Source organism: Labrus mixtus, chromosome 3 (assembly GCF_963584025.1).
Source record: "Labrus mixtus chromosome 3, fLabMix1.1, whole genome shotgun sequence".
Taxonomy (NCBI): domain Eukaryota; kingdom Metazoa; phylum Chordata; class Actinopteri; order Labriformes; family Labridae; genus Labrus; species Labrus mixtus.
The window spans coordinates 20,742,536-20,763,343 of NC_083614.1; the positions used below are offsets into that span (position 1 = coordinate 20,742,536).

Genomic DNA, 20,808 nt, shown 5'->3' on the forward strand with positions numbered 1-20,808 from the left:
TGCAGCCTATTTAAAATAAACTGTTTGGATATGTGGACTCTGAGATGAAACCAACATAGTTGCCTCCCAAATTGTACCAAAAGTGGTCTTATTTATTAAACTTATGTAGACTCAAGACATGTTTAACATGATATAACGCCTCAAAAGATTTAGCTTACAATGTCTGTCAGTACATTTTGTTGGTTCACTTGGAAAGAAAGGTGGCTGAGCCTTCTTTATTGGCTGATGTATGCTGCCCTCTTGTGGTTCACATCAGTCCAACACATCATATGTTGTTGTATTTGTGGTAAAATACGTGATAAATTAATCATTTATTTGTATGCTTAATTTTAACTTGTGATTTTCAATAAACCTAGAAATGACATTTATGTGGACTGTTGATAAAATGTAGGCTTATCATAAAATTATCTGGCATGTGGAACTAATTACTATTGTCCTATTTTCTTCAGGGCACCTTTGAGCGTTGGACAGAAACTGGACTGTACCATCACTTCAACTTAAATCATTATGTTAAATCAGCTTTGATTTCGACAACGATTGATCAATCAGAAAAGTTATATGACTGTTTTAAGAACTTACACTGATTATGCTTTTCAAAACGTCCCAGTGTATCAGGTTGACTCCTCCATCTGAGACATGCGATTGGTTTGTCCCACTTCCGGTACTTACGTCAACAACGTATCGCCCAGGCGTGCTGCACATGTAGGGCAGTGGTCTGTGGTAGATGTTTTTCTTGTTACAGTGTGTCTCGACATTGTTTTAGTCGGATTACAACATCTACATCAGTATGGGTAAGAAGAAAACAGGCGGAGGAGCCGCGCTGGGCAGATCTCTGATAAAGGAGAGACTCCATGCAGGCCGAGGGAAGAAGAGAGGCGACTCGTGGGTGAGATATGGAAACAACATGTTTAAACTTATCATACAGTTTGACTGGTCATCATTTATTATCAAGCTCACTGTTGACCCTGTGTGTAGGCCTACTGTCAATGAACTACTCTGCAAAGTAGAGTGTTGTGCTGTCAACGCTGTGGTGTTAAGAGCGGAACACAGAGGGACTCCTTCTGTGTTGCACATGGGCGGTTCTAGGCAGGGGCCAACAGGGGCCCCTGTAACACTGAGCTTGGTCCCCCCCTGTGGCCACCCCTCCAAAAGGAAGACCCCCCCCCCCCCCCCCCCAATAACACATACACAGTATTTGACTCACAATCTAGTATTAAATTCTGTTACTGAAGCAAATATAAATCATGGTATTTTACGATGTGCGCTGTTATTTGGCATAAATATACATTCTTTTAAAGCGATCATCTTTGTCTATTTTTCACCTGGGTTTAACGTTCCCCTCTGACAAAACAACTGGCCCCCAGTTTGGCCCCCCTCAGTTAAAGTGGTCTAGAACCGCCGCTGTCTAGTTTGTTAAAAGTGTCTCTGTCTCTCTTTCCCTCCCAAGGCGATATATTTTCTGTGTTCTGTTATATGTGTCATTTTGATTTGTGGTTTAATTCTTCATTGTACTGCTATATGTATTCAACTGTGTTTTTTTGTATGTCTTTTGTATCTGGATCAATCTGTTTTCAGCTTTCCATGATTCACCCTGTTTTGGCATTACTCATCATGACAATACTCATATCATCAATTGGCTATTAAAATATGTATTTTCTTTGCCAGCCACAACAAGCAATACACAAATACATTTGTTGTGTGTTTATAATTATGTAATAGAAAGCATTGTAGGACGACCTGCTTGGTTTCTTTTTCATAGGAAAAATAAGCTTGATTGTTGTTTTAGTTGTATTCCTCCAGGAGGCACCAGAGGTTTTTTTTTTTTGTAAACAGATTATTATCATCTTGTTGAAAAAAGATCCATCCAAATGACCATTCTGAGAATTCTAATGTAATTCTCGTGTTACCACTGTTTCATATGCACAGATCCACACCAGTGAGCTGAACGATGGCTACGACTGGGGACGGCTGAACCTGCAGTCAGTGACAGAGCAGACGTCAATGGACGACTTTCTTGCCACTGCTGAATTGGCAGGAACAGAGTTTGTTGCAGGTAATTCAAATCTTACATCCCTTATGTGCAGTTCTCTGGCTGTATGTTAAATTCAGATATGTCTTGGTTCACTTTGTTACTTAGCAAGTCTGAGAAGGTAAACTCATAGCTTCAATTGTCCTTCTGTCACTGTTTTTTGTGTGTAAGAGTCATCTCTCAAACTGAAATCAGATTGTTTGTCGTGTATTTTGGTATTGTTAATGACGCTGACATCTGTAACTTGACTTAGTAGATATAAAATGAATTTCTGTCAGGTTCAAAGTGTGCATCACTTTAAGTGCTTAACAAAATATATAAACATTTTTCATGTGTTCTGAGTGAAGTTGAGATATGGACAGCATGTCTGAGGACACTAACTAAACGATATCAATCCCGCACACTTGGAAGTTCACTTGTTGCAGAAAAGTTAATATCGTACTCAACTGGGAAAAAAAAGTGTTGTAACTTAGCTCAGCCGCCATTACATCTTTGTGCATTCATATTGATTCCGTAACGTCAACATATTGGAGTCCCAGTCTGAATTCAAATTGCGTTACAGCATTGTGGAACCACGAGATGTAGAGAGACAGCGGGAGCTCCACATGCGCGCGCGCGCACACACACAGACACACACACACACACACACACACACACACACACACACACACACACACACACACAGAGCGCAGTTCTCCCCCGCCGTCTCGTCCCTGTTACGCCTCTGACAGTACAGGGTGGGTATCACTTCATCCCCCCATTACGCCTCCGTGACATTCACAATACAGGCGAGATGTCAGAGGCGTGTAAATAGAAGAGGCTGTCTGAAAATGGCTAAATCAAACACAATATGTACACCTTTTGAGTTATACATACAGTCGATAGATACTTCCGGTTGATACCCATGTCTTTTGACTCCTCTTCTGTCTCTCATTGCATCTTGCTTTGTTTTCTTAGAGAAACTCAACATCAAGTTTGTGCCGGCTGAAGCTAGAGCTGGCTTATTAACAAAAGAAGAGAGAACCAGGCTGAAAAAGCTGCATGAAGAAAACCAGCACTTCCTCAGAATTCCTCGCCGGTAAAGAGAAAAGATCTAGTTCATTTTATGAAGGAACAATTCTAAGTGTTGTGAATGAATTGTTCTGAATTTGTGATCTCTCTCTCTCCTAAATTTAAGCCCCCACTGGGATGAAAGCACCAGCCCAGAAGCGCTTCAGCAAGCAGAGAAAGACAGCTTCTTGGAGTGGAGACGAGTGCTTGCCGAGTGAGTAATTGTTTGGAAAGTTGTGTACAAAATTCAAGAATAGCATTTGTCCTTGTTGTCTATGTTACATCTGACCAGAAAGGTCGGTTTCATCTAATCTAATTGTGAGTATTATCTCTAAAGCCTGGAAGAGGAACAGAAGTTAATTCTCACGCCCTTTGAGAGGAACCTGGAGTTCTGGAGACAGCTCTGGAGAGTCATCGAGAGGAGGTGAAAACAAAATGTGCTTCTCATTAATAAAGAATGTTTTCACATAATTTGGAGAACTGATGCAAAAACTATTGTTGGGTTTCCTTGTAGTGACGTCGTCGTTCAAATTGTCGATGCAAGAAATCCATTGTTGTTTCGATGTCCTGACCTGGTAAGTAAATAAGGCGGAGTTGATTTAGTTGGAAAAGAAACATCCCTGTTTTATCTCTGCAAACTTCATATTCTTTTTTCTTCTGGTGTAATCATCTTTCTCCTTGAGTCCAACAAAGATATTCCGTAAAAACAAGCTGAACATTTCAGTTCACCTTTTATTATGTTTGCATTTTTATTTTGTGTTGCCAGGAGTTGTATGTAAAGGAAGTGTCAGAGCATAAGGTCAACATGCTGTTGGTGAACAAGGCCGACCTCCTGACCAGAGAGCAGAGGCGAGCGTGGGCCAGACACTTCCAGAAAGAGGGGTTAAGGGCTGTTTTCTGGTCTGCATTGGCTGAGGGCGACAGACTGGATGCAGAGGAAAAGGTGAGCAAGACGAGGTTTTAGCAGCTGTACCCAGAACAATGCACACATTCATGTATTTCTCCGGTTGAAGATAATTGTGAGGATCCAGATTCTCTCACCGTGAGGAGGTGGATTTTATGAGCTTGTCATTTCAGTTTTTTTTGGGGGGGAAGAAATGCTTGTGAATTGTCTTCATCTTCAGTCTTGCTGCCTTCTGAACCTAATAGCACAACATCTCTGCTCACAGGGCATGGAAGTGGAGGGTGAGGATGAGGAGTGTGAAAACAGTGACCCAGAAGATGAAGGACTGCCGGACAATGAAGACATCGCGACTGAAAAGGGGGCAGATGTAGAGGCTGAGCAGAATGAGGACAGTAGTTCGGAAGAAGAGCAGCGGGAAAGGATAACTGTAGATGAGAAGGAATGGCACAGCTGCTCAGAAGATGAGGGTGAAGAAGAGGCGGGGGCTGCTGGTTCATCCAGAGAATCCTCCTTCCATAACTCCAGCCGCCTGCTGCATATGGACGAGCTGCTGGACATGTTTAAGGCTGTGCACAACGGGCCGAGGTGTAAAGACGGACAACTGACTGTGGGACTGGTGGGTAAAAAGTGGACACAGCACAAGCACTGTTAATTAAAGATTATTTCGAAGTAACTTTTATTTTTGCTTATAAATGAAAACAGGTGGGGTATCCTAATGTGGGAAAGAGCTCCAGCATCAACACTATTCTAAGACATAAGAAGGTGTCTGTTTCAGCCACTCCCGGTCACACTAAGCACTTTCAGGTACAGAATGACTCTTTAAAGATCTTACTGTGAACACAAAACAACAAAAAGCCTAAGATGTGATTTAATGGTGTTTTTTTTTTTGTATCCTTTCTTGACATGTCTCACAGACTCTGTATGTGGATCAAAGCCTGTGTCTGTGTGACTGCCCGGGTCTGGTCATGCCCTCCTTTGTTTCAACCAAAGCTGAGATGATCTGCTCTGGGATCCTGCCCATTGATCAGATGAGAGATCACGTACCTGCAGTCTCCCTTATATCCTTTACATGTTGTTGTTTTTTTTGTTTTTTTTTCGTACAACATATGCAGCTGTAACTTTTATGTGTCTGCGAAAGTTGGGGCCTGATGAATTACATTTTTGAGTTATGCTGCCTGAACGTACCAATCACAAGGAACTTCAGCAACACGTGTGGGGAGTTTTTATTCCATCTGGATCACACTGTAGGTCCTTAACAGATTGCTCACATATGTCAGTTGATCCCTCGGCACGTGTTGGAAGGCACCTACGGCATCAACATCATCCGACCACGAGAGGATGAAGACCCCGACAGAAACCCCACCTCTGAGGAGATGCTGATGGCTTATGGATGTAAGTCTGTCAGCCTTAAGAGTGATCCAACCACCTCATTTTTTTAAAATAATAATGAGTAAAGCACTTATTTAAATGTGATTTTTTATATCGTATTGACTGACTCACCTTTCATTCTTCTTGAATGTATTTTTATCTTCTCATTTAAATGTGTGTGTTTTTTTTTTTTTTTTTAAAGCACCGTGTGTACGATTTGTTTAAAGCTTATCACTGTGTTTTCTCCTCATGTCAGACATGAGAGGATTTATGACGTCACATGGCCAGCCCGATCAGTCCAGATCTTCCCGTTACATTCTGAAGGATTATGTCAGTGTAAGTGCCATACCAGATTCAGAATTTAAAATTCACAACCACTCGTACATTACTTGTTGTTTTGACTAATGTATAGTTGGAGGAGGTTATCGTTGTATAGGGGACAAAGCAATCTCCTGAGTGACAAAATATTAAGGTCCAGACTAAGTCCTGGTGGGCAAAATGCAACCTCGGCATTGCCTGCTATAAATTGAAGAAGACAGTATTTAAGAAGACAATGGTGACCTCTATATAGTTGTACTTCATACTTGAGTAGATTTTGAAATTGTTGCATAATATCATATCCTTTACTTATGAGTAGAGAATTTGCATTCCTATAATTTGTTGTTTTTGTTGCTACACCATAGATTCTAGAAATTGTATTGAAATGTTCTGCCTGAATAGAAAATCCTTTTCCTCACAATGTTGACTCCTTACAGGGAAAGCTGCTGTACTGCCATCCTCCTCCTAAAATTAATGCTGAAGACTTCCAGCCACAGCACAACAATTTCCTGAACAGAGACGTGGACAACTGTGACCTGTCTGCAACAACAAATAAACACAAAATCAAGAGGATTGAAAATGTGGTTGACAAGAACTTCTTCCATCAGGTACTTCATTCGAGCGCCTTTCACTTTTTTGTTTAAAAATGCAGTTAAAATTGGTAAGAAAATTAGTTTAGGTCTATCTGCTGCAGAAAGGCTGTGTATTGTATCATGAAATGCTTAACAATTGTTGGATCTCTGTCCTCAGGCGAATGTGCGTGCACTGTCCAAGGGGGTCCAGTCTGTCATGGGCTACAAACCAGGTAGTGGACCTGTCGGCCCAGAAAAAGCTGGATCAGAGACTGTGGCGGGGAAACCCTGGAAAAAGCACGGCAACAGGAACAAGAAGGAGAAAGTACGTCGTCTTAACAGCCATCTGGACGCCTGATGAAAACCTTTAATCAAACTTCAAACTTGAATGAAAGATGATTTCAACAGGAATTAAAAACTTTGAATGCAGTTCATGTGTGATTCCAAAGGAATTATTGCTGAGCAGTAGCGGTAGATAGATTCATGCCTCATTTGTATGGAAAGGTCAGGCTGTATTACGTTTTAGAGATGAGGTGTGTAAACCGTCGTGCCCTGGTTTGAAATGATTTTGGTGAAATGCATTCCATCAACTGGATCACCTCGATCATCTGTTGTACACCTGACATCACCACCGTGTTGACAAAGAGACTCAACATCCAGAGGGTGTACCTTTTTAAAAATGACATTTTCAATCTCTATTTCCTGGATGTTTCTGAAAGACACTTTATATAGTCTACATTTAGCAGATACATAACCGTATGTGGGTTATTGCTTGAATGGTTCTGATTAATGTAAAGATCTATTGTGAAATAAATTGGAAGTTTTCATATTAGTGTGTCACTTTTTTTTGTCTGTTTTTCAACAAAGCACACACTGGTAAAATCAACTTTGAATAATAATATTTATAGAATGATTTCTCATTTACTGATTTTCTGTCCTTTCTTTTTTTTTTAGAAGATTTGACGTCCAGTTAAGCAAATTGTAAACTTATGTTTTATTCTAAAAGGTGCACATAAGTCCTTGATTTCCCACTGCTCAAATTGACAGCCTTTCTAGTCAACACCAGGACATGAGCCCAGACTTAGACTGGAGGTTTTAGTTCCTGCTCGCCTTCAATGTTCATCTCCAAATTAATCTTGAGATTGAAGTGCTAGTGACCATTTTACATTTGATATAAAATAACGCTGAAAGAGAAGTTGCCTTAGTGTCAATTAAGTCTAGACCAATTAGACTTGTATTAAGCAGTTTTAATAATGTGAATCTAAGGTGAGCTCCTCCCTCATATATACACGCCTTCCCCTTGTCGCCGCGTGGCTGCACAGGTGCCATGTGTATTTATTGTTTCTCTCAGTAAGATGAAATGTACGCATGTCAACAATAAATATGAGGGGACATAAAGCTAGCACAGAAAATACCAATACTTCTCTCTCCAGCCTGTTGGACTTCTGCGCGGATACAATCTCTACCTGCTTGTCGAGCGACGCAGACAAACTTTGCGCATCCATCGGCTTAAACTGTCTGTCTGCGCTGCTTGTCCTGCTGTCATGCATCCTGTAAGTAGTTCAGAATTTGGTCCAGATATTCTTTTTTTGGGAAAGATTCTAGCCCTAAAACATTCGTGCCTGTTTCAGGCTCGTGTGTCAGAGGTGCAGAACTCGGAGACAAAATACGGGAGAAACGTTCACATCCTTGTACAGCTTCCTCGGTAACCTGTGCAACACCGTGGGAGCCGTTCTGTCCAGTCAGCTGTATATTCTGGTAACTCTTTCTTTAATAATGGTATTTCTTGTCTTTTGAAGTCAGTGAGAACTTGTTTTTTTGCTCCTTCCTCTGCAGATCATAATGGGCACGTTTGCTTCTGCTGTGGATTTTGTCCATGTTATTTCTTCCTGCCTCCCTGTGCTCCTGTGCTGGAATTCACAGTCAGGTAAGTTTAAAGAAATACAATAACACCAAACATATCAATCTCAAGTGGAAAATGTAGGTGTGTTTATATCGGCACCTAACTGGTCCAACTGTTAAGGCAAAACAAAAAGGTGCTCCACATGTCCACAGATAAGTACAATCTGCAGAAATGTCTTTGTATGTATGCGTGTATTTTTTTTCCTCAGAAAAGAGGCAAAGGATGATAAGGAGCCGGAGGCGGCAGTACCTCCTTTCAATGTGCGTTCTTATGATGGTTGGAGGAGGAATTCTCAAGTCCAGGGTCACCCTGCGCCCATTAGAGACCAGTCTACCTGGGAGGAAACTGCTGCATGTCACCCTCCAAGTGAGCACACACACCTCCACTGTTGCTGGTTGCATTCCTTCTAGTTATATTACAAGTGTTTGCCAGCGTTTTGAATTTGAGTTAAAGAATATTGAACTCTACTTTAATTATATGTTCACTGATGTCTGCCTTCAGACTTTTTATTTGTAGCGTTCTGTAATTAAGAAATACTCAGTAGATATGCATATTGTTTCTGAAGCATGAATTAATCTCTATGTTCTTCAACATAGTATACAAAGAGTTGAAATATTTATCTTGTATTACATTTGACTCTTAACAACTTTAAACTGTTCTTCATACAGGACAACACTGAAGTCCTGGGTTACATACTTGGCCTCCTCTCCTTTGTAGTTTCCTGTACCTCGAGGTTCCCTTCACTCAGCAGAGCAGTAAGTGACAAACAATACAGCAGTGTTTTGGTGTCAGACTTCCTCTCCTCTATTCCCCAAGTTAATTTATTTTCAACTCTCTCCTCCCCCCCCCCCCTTTTAGTACAGAGGACAGATGTTGACCTGGCCCTATGTTTATTCAGGACTGATGTGCTCACTGGCTGGTGCTCTCTATGCTGCTGCGATTCTCGTCTACGACACCAACTATACGTTTGTTTTGAGAGTCCTGCCGTGGCTACTGTCAGCTCTGTGCTGTGTCTGCCTAGACCTTCTTGTATCCTCATATAGAACAGTGTGAACATCAGTTAATCACTCTGTCAGACTGAGCAGATTGACTCCCTGAAACCAGAATAACACTCCTCCTTCACACACAAGTACATCGAAACAGGAAGGATTTTTTTCTATGAAATCATTTCTCAGGAGTTTGTTTTTAGAATAACAGAAGCAGCATCAACAGGTGTGATAGAAAAAAAAGAACAACAACAGTCTCACTAATGTCATTAAGATTAAGATTTACCTTTATTGATCCCCGCAAGGGGAAATTTCAGTTTTTACACTCTGTAGTCATGCAACACACACATAGGCTGAAGTATATGCACACAAACAGGATCATATGGACATGCACTAAGGGAGAGATGTCAGAGTGAGCTGAGACTGAGCTGGTGGTGGGGAGGGGGTTTGGTGCCTTGCTCAAGGGCACCTCGGCAGTGCTCAGGAGGTGATCTGGCACCTCTCCAGCTACCAGACCAACCGGCGACCCTCCGGTTCCCAACCCAAGTCCCTACAGACTGAGCTACTGCCGCCCATGAATATGAAATAGAAGAGAAGATCATTCCACTATAATCCTGGAATTTAGATGTTGAAAACCAGATTTTATTCATGTATTGCATTTCCTCTATGTGAACTGCAAAATCAATCCATGTGCTATTTGTATGCCTTAAATCAAATATTGTCAGATCCTAGTCATGTGTTGGTGCAGAAAAGGAACGAGGCGGCAGCTACACAGCTTTTCTCTGGATACAGAGAGCCTTTTAGGTTGCTCAGGACTCACCAGTGAGGATAATGCTGTCATGAATAGACATGCAAAACAACAAGTTAATTCATCAGCACAAACAGAAGTAAGGATTTATTCTTCATGCATTTTATAACTAAGTGTTTTTGAGAAAACATGCAATTTGCAAAGCATTTTTTAAATTTTTCACATTGGCTGCATAAGATTGAAGTTACAGTGACACTTCACCCATTCATTTCTCTGCATGTGCATCAAGCTTAGATGTGCATTAAGATTAAAAAAAAAAACCCTTCTTAGGAGCACCTCTGATTATGATTTCTCCCAAATGCCTTGGTTTGATTATTATATTATTCAAGACTTTTCTTCAAAGACAGAAAAAAAACAGAAGATTACTGAGATGGGCCGATATATTGATATGAGTGTTCAACCTGCAAGCAAAGTAAGTAAAGGGATGAATCTGGTGTGGCAAAAGAAATGCACTTTGAGACAAACCTTTCCACTTCATAGATGTAATCAGTGGTTTTTGCTGTAGTTGAATACTTATTTTATTTGCTGCAGACATGGCTGAAGGAGGTGATGTTGTCTAAGGAGGAGATGGCGGACCGACCTCTCCACAGGACGGTGCGAGTGGTGAGAGTCAACGGTTTCTCCTCAGACACATCATACGACTCCTCATTGGAAAGCTCTGATCTGGAGGTGAGTTGGACTACCTAACATTTAAATAATGTCTTATCTCTTTAAGTGAAAATATATATATTTTTAAATTATCTACCAAATTAACATCCGCACTCTGACCAATTATTTTACAATTTATTTTCAAAATATTTAAGTTGTTCTTAGGTTACAATGTAAATGTGCCGATGCTTTTGTCCAAAGCGATGTACATCTCGAGATGTTTTAACAAATTTAACTTCTGTAATCTTATGTTATTTACAACTTTATTTTAAATGTTGCCATCAAACTAACTTGAGTAATCGTATCAATTAGAGAAGTGATCAATTTAAACATTCAATGCAAAATAGTTACCTATTCTTTAGTGAGCAAATACACTGAACATATTCACGAACAGCTTTGCCTTCCTGTAATTTATACGGAAAAAGGGGGGTTGTGGTGTTAAAAAAAAGGAAGTTGCAAGTGCACTTTTAATAGTCTGCCTCTAGGGGGAGACAACATGCTAACATAATGGGGTTGGTGTATGACTACCATGTTCCAGTTAGCCTGTCTTATGTCACCTTCTGTGAATTTGTGTGTTGACTTTAATCTGTTAAGTTTATTACCGTTTTTTATAGGACTCTGTTGTTTTTATTCCTTCATTAAAACCCACTGGAGTTCACAAAGAGGTGAAAGTTGAGGCTGATACTGTCTGATGAATGTTTGACTAACTGCTGCTTTATCTATATGACTCAGTCTGTGTTAAAGTTTAATAAAATAAAGAGTCATTACATACTGTCTCACAGAGCTCTATGTGTTTGGGGACTTAATGATGAAAATACTCGCCTAGAGAGTGCTAAATTGAAGTTATTCAAAAAGAGACTTGAAACACGTTCTTTCTGTCAATATCTTGGCCTTGACATCAATTTAACTTTGAGCAAATGAAAGTCCAGACTTCTGACTAATTCATAAGAAGAAGTAGCAGTAGGAACATGAACCATGTGACTCCGAGGGAAGTAAATTAAGACAGCTGTCAGAGGTTTAGTGAGAAGACAGTGGTCAGCATGTCCATGCAAGATCGATGAGTCAAACCCTTAAGAGAGATGAGTGTGTGTATGAGGTATTTTGTGGGTTAAAGTGGATGGAGAGATTCTTTTTCAGAGAATTAGGGTTTGTATCTTAACCCAGGACTTAAAGTGGAAACTATTCTTGTTGTAGAGGACATTTTGGATTGTATAATGTATTCTCTTTGAAAAGGTTTAAGTTAAAGGGAGAATGAAATTACAAGCCTCATCCTTTCAGGCCCTGAAGCTTACAGCCACAAGAGAAACTCCCTCACTGTGCTGCAAGTAAGCCAAGACAAATACAGAGGATGTAATTTAATGTGAAACAAAGCTAAACGATGTGTGCACAATTGCAGCTTGATACTGTTCAACAAACAGGAAAGGCAATTGAATGCCTTTGGCACAGTGAGTATAGAGAAGTAAAGCCTTTACAAAAAATGCTCAAAATGTTCTATGTTGTACGCATTAAAACATGCTACTTTATTTGGCTTTGTGGGTAATCTAATTGGTTGGTAGGTCTTTCAGCCATTTAAAGAACTAAAAAAGGCCTAAAAAAAAAAAAAAGAATTATTCGGGCAGCTCAGATGAGTCTGCAAGTCTGTTAGAAATCTGTAAACTCCGGAAGATAAAAAGCTAATCTTTGCTGATCAGTGCTGAACAGATCTCCCTTTTTTGACAACTGGCAATTTCCAGATGAGTCCAGATTAGAAGAACTCCAGTTCAGACACTTTTCTCACTTGTTAGTTAGACTTCACAGAAGCTGTTTACTTAGTAAATCAGTAAGAAGATACATTTCCATAAAGGTTGGTGCTGTCTAATGTTTTATTCTCAATACACGGAGCTTAATTAGTTCAAGACTGCTGAAAGCTGTCACTTGTTATTTAGTAACAAAACATTTTTTATTCATTAAGCCACAGGCTACCCAACTGTAGAACAGGTTTGAAGGGCCAAACCAGTTTAGACATTTTTCATAAACAAACCATAACAATTTGTAGTCTGCTTCCCTGCACAAACTGAGCAGTCCGAGCAGCCAGCAGCTTGAATTGTCCATTCTGCTGTCTGTGTGTTTTCTGCTGAGTGTTAGCTCTTTGTTGGGGTGAGACTGAGGTGGAGGTGAGGGAAGGGAGGGGGGGGAGGGGGTGTGTGTGCTGAGGGGTACAGTGAGGGGTGGATTTGTTTGAGATTTTCCTTGTAGCTCAATTGTTCTGCTGTAAAGGATCTTTGATTAAAGACCAGCACTGGGTTGGGTCTGTCTGCTTAGGAAGTATTGCAAAATGTTTGCCTTGTCTATAGGGGGCCTGTTTTACCCTCTACTATTTTGGGACATGTTTATGGTCTCTTGTGTGATGCCTCCTGGCCTGGACTTAAGTCTGTGTGCATAGAAGTCTAAATCTTTTGCATTCTTGACATTTAGCTGATTCTCTCACACACCCTGAGTCATAAAAATATGATTTCAGGCTCTCTAACTTCATATATATATAACCAGCATTAAATCATACACAATAAGAAATATTAATATAGCACATATATATATAGAACATGACACATCATAAACCTTTAGCTGTAGTCCCAACCCCCATATTTTTATGACCTGTCCATATTTTTCAGTGGGATTTTGAAGAGGCAAACGCCCAGTGGAATGAACCAACAGCAAAACAACGGGAGAGGGCTGAGTTTCCACTCGTAGGATGGCCAAAACACCCCAAACCCTGTAAACTGTGCACCTGTGCAACGTCTGGGCCCCCACAGAGAACTCTGTGTGGTAACGATGACCAAAAGTAATGTAATACACAATTGTTGGATTCATTTGAGGAGAAATAAAAAGAAGTGTAAACAGTGACCTTTTATCTCTATTTTGTTTTATGGCTGTATAACTAATGTGTAATACCGTTTATATTTTCCATCACCTTAACCTGGTGGGTAAATTGAGGCTGAAAATTGCAGGTCTTGGCACAGCTGGAGGTTGCATTGTAGTTGCAGGTTTGTCGGTGTACAAAGCAAATTACAGCTGCTGTCAAAGGTCTGTCCTGAAAGCATTAATTAAGCCTGATGAAGCTGATCTGAAGGGGAATTTAAAAGAAAAGGCCTCCCCCAATAAAACAATATTGGTCCCCTGCTGCCTTGCAAGGTTGTTGGGTCATATCCTGTATTTTGCTAGTCGACCTGGGTTATCAGGGCTGGACTGGGAAAAGGACCAGTGGAGCAGATAAGCCCCAGACTAGACGGCCTGGGCTCCCCCGTCCTTTCCATCATCCCTGTGACCTCTGTCCATCTCTTTGCTCTGTAGCTTTAGGGGATGATGATGGAGCAACAGACCAGGGCATTTTTTACTGAAGGGACTTCCTAAAACCTGATAATGGAACAATACACAGATTAGAGCAAAGTTATAAAGCACAATTTACTCCTCCCTGTTACATTTCCTGAAGTGTTGTTTTGGAGAAAATGACAGGGAAATGACTCGTAATGTTAAACAACAAAATTGCTTATACCAGCAGTACAAATGAATTAAACCAGACAGATTGTTTTATCAGTAAATATGGCTTGAAGATGATTCATAACATATGGAGATTATATAACCTTCTTGAAATCCTTGTTAATAGCAGGTTTTTAAAAATGTTATATTTCAGCCATATTATCCTGTCCTACTGATAATGCAAATACTTCAGCTAGCTCTTCATAAATATGCCTATTTATTATAGTAACTGTTGTATCTTGAAATCCTCTGGTTAGTGACTAAAGTGTAAACAGTGAAAAGCCACAAAGTGCTTACTGATGCCTAGACAAGTCTCATATTGTTGGAATGTATCCTATGTGAATAGCTTACTAAAGAGGCTTAACATCTGAGATGCCTATTTAGATCATATAACACACATAATGGTTAGTTAACCTCGGCTCATATTGCAAAATGTTTCTTCTTAGTGGTTCTGGGTGCTTCATCTTTATGGTGGATGTAAATCTGAGAACTTTAATGCTGCTAAAACAATTTTGGAACAAGTCAAAAGCAAGTTTCTGTTTTTAGTGTTTCACAAATAATTCAAAAAGCAAAGACAGAAATTAGGTATTCCATGAATGCTGAGCAAGCACTAGTCTACCTCTGGGCCTCTTCGTTGTCACCTCTGAGACTGGACCAAAGACAACAAACTGTGTCCCTATAAAAAGGTGGAATTTTGTTTGCAGAGGTGATGAAGAGCATGGATTAGCACATCTGAAGCAGCAGTGGCGAACGGGCCTTTCTGTTTTTCTTGGCTCGTGCGTCAGTGGTCGCTCCTCTGCAGAGGGCAGGGAAGATGTGTGATGATTTGAGCCTGCTGGACATTTTTGCAAGAGTTGGCCAGAAATGGAGGAGGGAGAGGGTTCACTGTTCAGGAGATACACAACTCTGAAATAGTTGCAGTGAATGCGTTATGAGAAACTGATTAATAGTTACCTTGCTGTTACTCAATAACTCTGGAAAAAGAATTAGTTAACATAGACTGTGTGAATTATTTGTATAAAGTGGACTGCACATTTTGACATGTGAGGTTCTTGTTAGTAAGCTAACACTCTGTTAAACAGCTGTGTAAATTATATTGCTCGGAAAGAACTTTATGAAGTCTAACAAAAAATAACATTTTCAGATAATTATTTGTCTATCTGTCTGGGGTTATGAAGGCCTACCTTAACTTCATAGAAGTGCAAACTAAATCAGTGCTTGCAGAGTCCTTACTAAAACCTTACCAGGCAATTTGATTATTGATCCTGACTGAAATCACCACTGAGCACATAACAGTGTATTTTTGTGTGTGAGGTTAAGAATACTTGCATATATACCTCCTGGATTAATGGATATGTTAACTAGGTTATAGTAGTAAGACTTTATACAACCTTTAGTAGTAGTAGTTGTTTAGTATCTATTTTTTAGTATCTATTTTTTTTGTACATTCTTAATTTTTTTTCTTTTTTTTAATTTAAATTGTAATGTGTTCACTTTTTGTCTGCAATCTTTGCTCTTTGCTGCTGTAACAATGTAAATATCCCCATTGTGGGATAAATAAAGTATTATCTTCTATCTATCTAGTAGAAATATAAGCTAATGGGAGCACAATATAAAAATAGCCTACATTGTGACACAATAGAAATGTGAATTTCACATAATCAGCTTGTAGCCAAATGCAGGGCCAGCCTTCAGTGCATTTGTGCAATACTGGTGCAACATTTTAATCTCTGAAATCCGAATTTGCTGCTAATATAGGGTACCATTGTTAGTCCCTGCATCATATTGAGCAGTGACTAACAATGGCGCATCACTTTCTTATAAGGTTACTAACATCTGTATCGGTCATTCACTGCTGCTGCACATGACACTGACTGAACCTTTTACTTTGCTTATATGAATTTATTGGTGATGGGCGCACTGTTCACCTTGCGTACCCCCCCCCGTGACGTCACTTCCTGCCGTCAGACAGCCAGTTCAGGCCAGTTGACTACTGCTGTAGTACTCAGTCTGTCCCACTGAGCTGTCAGCTCTCCCCCACTCAGCCCCGTCTGTCGCGACAACATTTTTTCTATTAAACTTAGCCCTCTTTTCACTTCAACGACGTTTTCCTTCAGATAACAGCCGCTCTCACCTCAATATGACTCGAAGGTGATCTTCAGAGTGTCCAGGTGGTTCTGGGTGAGTGTGTTTTTGTTCTCGCGTACATTTCGTGGTTTTGCTCTACATCGCTGTCATCATCCTCAACCCATGTGTGAGCCGCTATGGCTAAGCTAACGCTGGCTAGATAGCGGATAGGTGTGCGGAGAAACAATAAACATCCTCTAACGGTATCTGAAACCGAAAGCAGGATGGCTAAGGGATGACACACGTACGTTGTTATTAAGCTAGGCACTAATGAGATTTCTAACAATAGAGCTTTGCTGACATTAGCCAGCTAGCTAATGCGATATCTCCTCGTCTTCCCGATGAGGCACTTACCTGGCTGCCTGGGGGCTTACAGACATGATTTATGGTCCACAATTAGAAATGTATATCCGTCGATATTGTTTTGAATGACTAGTGAGGATAAACCTAACCTGTAACATCTATATTAAAGTAGTAGTAAAGATTGTTTCCGTGTGGCTCTTAATTTGCTCATGGTTTGTTGTCTATTGTGAAGGTAGTAGCTGTAATAATTTGGAGTTACTTGTCATTCAATGTAAGGCAGTGGTTTCATTAGATACAACATGGTTAAAGCTGGTAAAAGCTAGGCGATGCTGTTCCTCCATGCCAGCTTGATTGGCCTCGTTTTTCTCAAACAGCTGTCACTCTGGTCTGCGGGATGTAATCTACTCAGTCCTGCTAATCAGTTTGGGAAGCAGAAATTATTTAAAAAAAAAAAAAGACACCACAGACAGCTTGTAGAGCTTATGTGTGTGTGTGAGCATATCAAATTCAAATACCTTTAAAGGAAATAACACAACTTCTTATGTTCTTGTTTGACACTGTGTTTTTCTGGGAGATGTAGAGAAAACTGTTCCTACAGCACATTAACACTCACACACCTGCGCTCACTCAAATGTCTGAAAACCTCAGTAAGCAGCTTAGTTGGATCTTAAATATCGCAACAATGTTTTCACTGGCTGCGTAAATGTAATAAATGTAATAGATGCTTGTAAAAGTCAAAGAAAGAGTAAAGACAACAAACTATTGTCAGGGAGGCAAAACAGGTTGGGATAGGATTGGAGAATTTATGAGAAATGTTCTGGCGTATCAGAATTGTTTCCCTTCCGAGGTTATCGGTTAATGAACATTGTTGTGTACAGTTGAGCGTCGCACAAAAAAAAAGTAATAATTCATACTCGTGTGTTGGTCCGTAACATTTAAGTGCTGTGAAACTGTAAGCCTATTGATCACAAACGGTTAAAAACTTTGTCCACAGAATCTATAATGGAGTTGGTATCAATACCATCTTGTCAATTTTCTGTGAAGCCAAACTAATCTGTTAAAAGGAACCAAGTTTTGCAATTAAGTATAAAAAAAAAAATAACTGTGGCTGTTGACTGGCCAGCATTTTATGGGAGCCAAGAAAATCTTTACATAATTTCTGAACATAGTTCTGCATGTGTCAGTATTGAGTAGAACAACCCTTTGGCATGTACAGATAAATGTTTTGCACATCTGGACTCTAATACTTTGAGTCTCATGTAACAAAATACACGTGGACCATGAGTCAATAGTTATCCTCCTACAAGTCCTGTCACTAATTGTCAATTTGAATGGGGTCCAGACTACAACTTTCCCACTTCACTTTATTTCAGATTCTCCCTCAAGCCTTCTGGCAAAACAGTGGAGGAGTTGTCATGTGAGTTATTTTCAACTGTGGCTTTCTCTTTGACAATCTACCCTGAAGCTGTTACTGTAGAAGCACCAGGGAAACAGCTGTTTCATGCACACTGTCTCTGGTCTGATCTCTCACAGTGGCTCCTTCTTGTTGCTCCTCCAGAGGTGCTTCACTTAATGGCTTCATATGTCTACACCGCATTTTTGGTCTGAAAGCAATGACATTGCTCATTTTGTTATTTTGGGCCTGACTGTATTTTGATTTATGTTGAAATGCTTTTCCAGTAAAGTTTTAATCTGGGGTTACTTTGAAGTGGATTTTTTGGGTGCATTGCTGTCTTCACATTGTAGATTTTGCAAGATAATTGACTTACAGCAAGTCCAGCAACTTTGTGCGACTAGAAAACATTTTATTGATTAAAGTGTATCGTGGCAAAGTAAATTACTGTACGTAACTTAAGTAATTTAATACTTACATTTTTATTAAGATAAGATACATTTCCAGGTTTATTTCCTCTAAAAGGCTTTGAGTGGCTTTGCTGACATTACCTGTGGATGCACACTGTCAGCCTTGATATTATTGAGACTCCCCGGCTCCTTTTTATTTATGTGTGCCGTTGCATGGCTGGTATTTCTTTACCAGAGCAACCTTCAGTACACAAAGGTTCTGAAAGGGGACTGGCCTCAATTATAGCCAACTAGATCGTTTTCAAAATGTCCAATTTAACTTTACGTGCAGTTGAGGAAAAATGCAATTCAACTCACTTTTCTAATGTATTAACAAGTCTGTTGACTGACTGGCACATGTGTCTTTATACCAGAGCAGCTTAGGAGATAATGAGTTTTTGTGGTTTTAATGAGAATCTGACCTTTGAGTTGAGTGAAATGATATCCACACACATTCACTGTGTCTTTGTTGTTCCTACAGTCCATATTAGCTTTTCACTCTCACAGAAATACCCTGTGCAAACAGGTTTTTGTGCAAACATTTAACTTTCATGTAACAAAAGATTGGGATACAGTGAAGCCACAGATGGAGTAAAATACCTCAGTGACATACTCTGTGTCACTCTGGGTGAGTTATTGGTATATTTATTATTTATAGGGTAGCGAGATTCCGGATAAACTCAATCTGTGTGCAAGGCATTCAAAGAGATATACTAATTTGGGGCTTGTTAAGACTTGCTGACTCATCAGTTATAGTTAAATTCCATTTGTGAATTTCCCTGAGTGGTTTCTTTCAAAACATTAACAGTTAAGAAACTAGTGCTAAAAGAACGTTTTTTAGACAGAAACATTAATCTATAAGACTTTTGCACATTTTTTTTCTGTTTACTTTGTGTTCATGTCCCTCTACGGTTATTGACACATATTGAAAGCTAAGCTCTGTGGCCTGACTGATTTAGTATTTGTTGCCTAATGTTCTCTGGCTCTGTTTTGTTTTTTAGTTATTGCAGCTCCTCTTCTTAGTGGGAGTGGCTCCTTCTTCATTCAGAATTAAGCCTACTAATAAGAGATTAGCACTACTGCTTTGAGATACATGCCTCAATGTGCTTCTAATCGTAACTTAGTTGAGTAAGGCCATGTGTTTTTAATTATAAGGCCTTCATTGAGTAAGGCTTTGGTGTGTTATTTCTAAAGCTAAACATTTAAGTTGGTTGAGTATAGTGATGCATCTCGATAAAAGTCTGAGAAAGAATCCAGATTTCACAATAATTGTGATTATTTTGTGTTGGTTTAATAACAATATTAATGTATAAAATCACATGAACAGTGTTTAGAAAATACAATTTGTTATTTATTGCTCTGTTTTTTAAAACAGAAATAAAACAAAGTATTAAAAAAAACATACAACATAAAAATTAAGATAAACAGTACATCTCTCCCTTTTGAATTGAAAGCATTGTGGATATAAAGCATATGTCTAGTTGGCTTTTTTTCACTTAGGCCCCCTGCCCACCTAGTGTTTTTTTTCTGAGTGCCATCTAGGGCTGGTCGATATGGCCTAAAAATAGAATTCCATGATTTTTTTTACACCACACCGATTTAAGATTTTAATCAATTTTTTCTCAAACAACCTACAAAACACAGAACAAGAAATTTATCAAATACAGTTTGTTTCAATTTCAACAATACTTTACAAAACCTTCTTTTATATAAAATGTGCCTATTGTTAACAAAATAAAATATTTGATTTTCATGCTCAATAGGCTATGTCATGGTGCTTGTAAATAATGTCTTTCAAAGTGTTTTTTTTTTTTTTTTTTTAAGATTTATTTTTGGGCATTTTGTGCCTTTTATTGGAGAGATAGGACAGTGGATAGTGCCGGAAATCAGGGAGAGAGAGAGAGTAGGGAATGACATGCGGGAAAGGAGCCACAGGTCGGATTCGAACCCAATTACGTATATCACTCCGTTATGATACAGTATCATTACTCTGATGATGATCTCACAGCTGCTGCATCAAGTTTGATGTGTTTGGCACAGTATCCACAACTTTTTTCACGCCAGGTTTTGTAGACGGGGAGCTCCGTTGCCTTGAATGACTCCCAGATCATTCTTGGTGCACCTAAATGCCCCACACTGCCGACTTCACTTTTTTTCATGGTGGATACTAAACTTCGCTGCAGTGTCCCTCTGCCATATTTAAACTAATGTAGTATAGCTTGTTCTGTGCAGGTTGCAGCAAACTAATGTTCCACCCTTTTTTGCCAGTGAAAGTGGAGATTTTAATCCAAGATGAATTACCGCAGCCTCAGAAGACTCCTTTGCATTTTAGCAGACTTTTTGCCTAATCTTCACAGGTCTTTAGATCTTGTTGGAAACACAGAAAGCTACCGACTGAAGGTACTTTTATACCGCATTAAGTGAATGTCACAGGCCT

General features: G+C 39.6%; 3 protein-coding genes across 3 annotated transcripts in view; all 3 read left to right on the plus strand.

Moving 5' to 3' along the window:
* The first annotated feature begins 658 nt into the window (after positions 1 to 658).
* lsg1 (large 60S subunit nuclear export GTPase 1) lies at positions 659 to 7,070 on the plus strand. Its single transcript, XM_061033706.1, has 14 exons — positions 659 to 886; positions 1,927 to 2,053; positions 2,987 to 3,107; positions 3,207 to 3,293; positions 3,417 to 3,503; positions 3,594 to 3,654; positions 3,846 to 4,022; positions 4,249 to 4,599; positions 4,686 to 4,787; positions 4,898 to 5,041; positions 5,252 to 5,375; positions 5,608 to 5,687; positions 6,107 to 6,277; positions 6,420 to 7,070. The coding sequence occupies exons 1-14, from the start codon at positions 788 to 790 to the stop codon at positions 6,597 to 6,599; spliced, it is 1,911 nt and encodes a 636-aa protein (XP_060889689.1). The 5' UTR covers positions 659 to 787; the 3' UTR covers positions 6,600 to 7,070.
* Positions 7,071 to 7,548: 478 nt separating this feature from the next.
* On the plus strand, positions 7,549 to 13,466 carry tmem44 (transmembrane protein 44). The gene is made up of 10 exons (XM_061035003.1): positions 7,549 to 7,794; positions 7,873 to 7,999; positions 8,078 to 8,168; positions 8,353 to 8,510; positions 8,813 to 8,899; positions 9,003 to 9,173; positions 9,856 to 10,017; positions 10,282 to 10,350; positions 10,470 to 10,607; positions 13,235 to 13,466. Exons 1-10 carry the CDS (start codon positions 7,610 to 7,612, stop codon positions 13,406 to 13,408), a joined length of 1,362 nt encoding a protein of 453 aa, XP_060890986.1. The 5' UTR covers positions 7,549 to 7,609; the 3' UTR covers positions 13,409 to 13,466.
* Positions 13,467 to 16,143: 2,677 nt separating this feature from the next.
* The window catches only part of atp13a3 (ATPase 13A3), a 36,611-nt gene continuing 31,946 nt past the window's right edge, over positions 16,144 to 20,808 (plus strand). Inside the window, exon 1 of the mRNA XM_061033717.1 lies at positions 16,144 to 16,280. The gene's annotated coding sequence lies outside the window, so the exon portion shown is untranslated. The remainder of the gene's footprint in view (positions 16,281 to 20,808) is intronic.

Bases quoted from the DNA above. Each gene is read 5' to 3' on its own strand.
- tmem44 (XM_061035003.1), top strand. From the start codon at position 7,610: ATGTCAACAATAAATATGAGGGGACATAAAGCTAGCACAGAAAATACC. The intron at 8,000-8,077 runs GTAACTCTTTCT...CTTCCTCTGCAG, and splicing joins CCAGTCAGCTGTATATTCTG to ATCATAATGGGCACGTTTGC. The intron at 10,351-10,469 runs GTAAGTAAAGGG...TATTTGCTGCAG, and splicing joins GTGTTCAACCTGCAAGCAAA to ACATGGCTGAAGGAGGTGAT.
- lsg1 (XM_061033706.1), top strand. From the start codon at position 788: ATGGGTAAGAAGAAAACAGGCGGAGGAGCCGCGCTGGGCAGATCTCTG. The intron at 3,504-3,593 runs GTGAAAACAAAA...GTTTCCTTGTAG, and splicing joins TGGAGAGTCATCGAGAGGAG to TGACGTCGTCGTTCAAATTG. The intron at 5,688-6,106 runs GTAAGTGCCATA...GACTCCTTACAG, and splicing joins TTCTGAAGGATTATGTCAGT to GGAAAGCTGCTGTACTGCCA.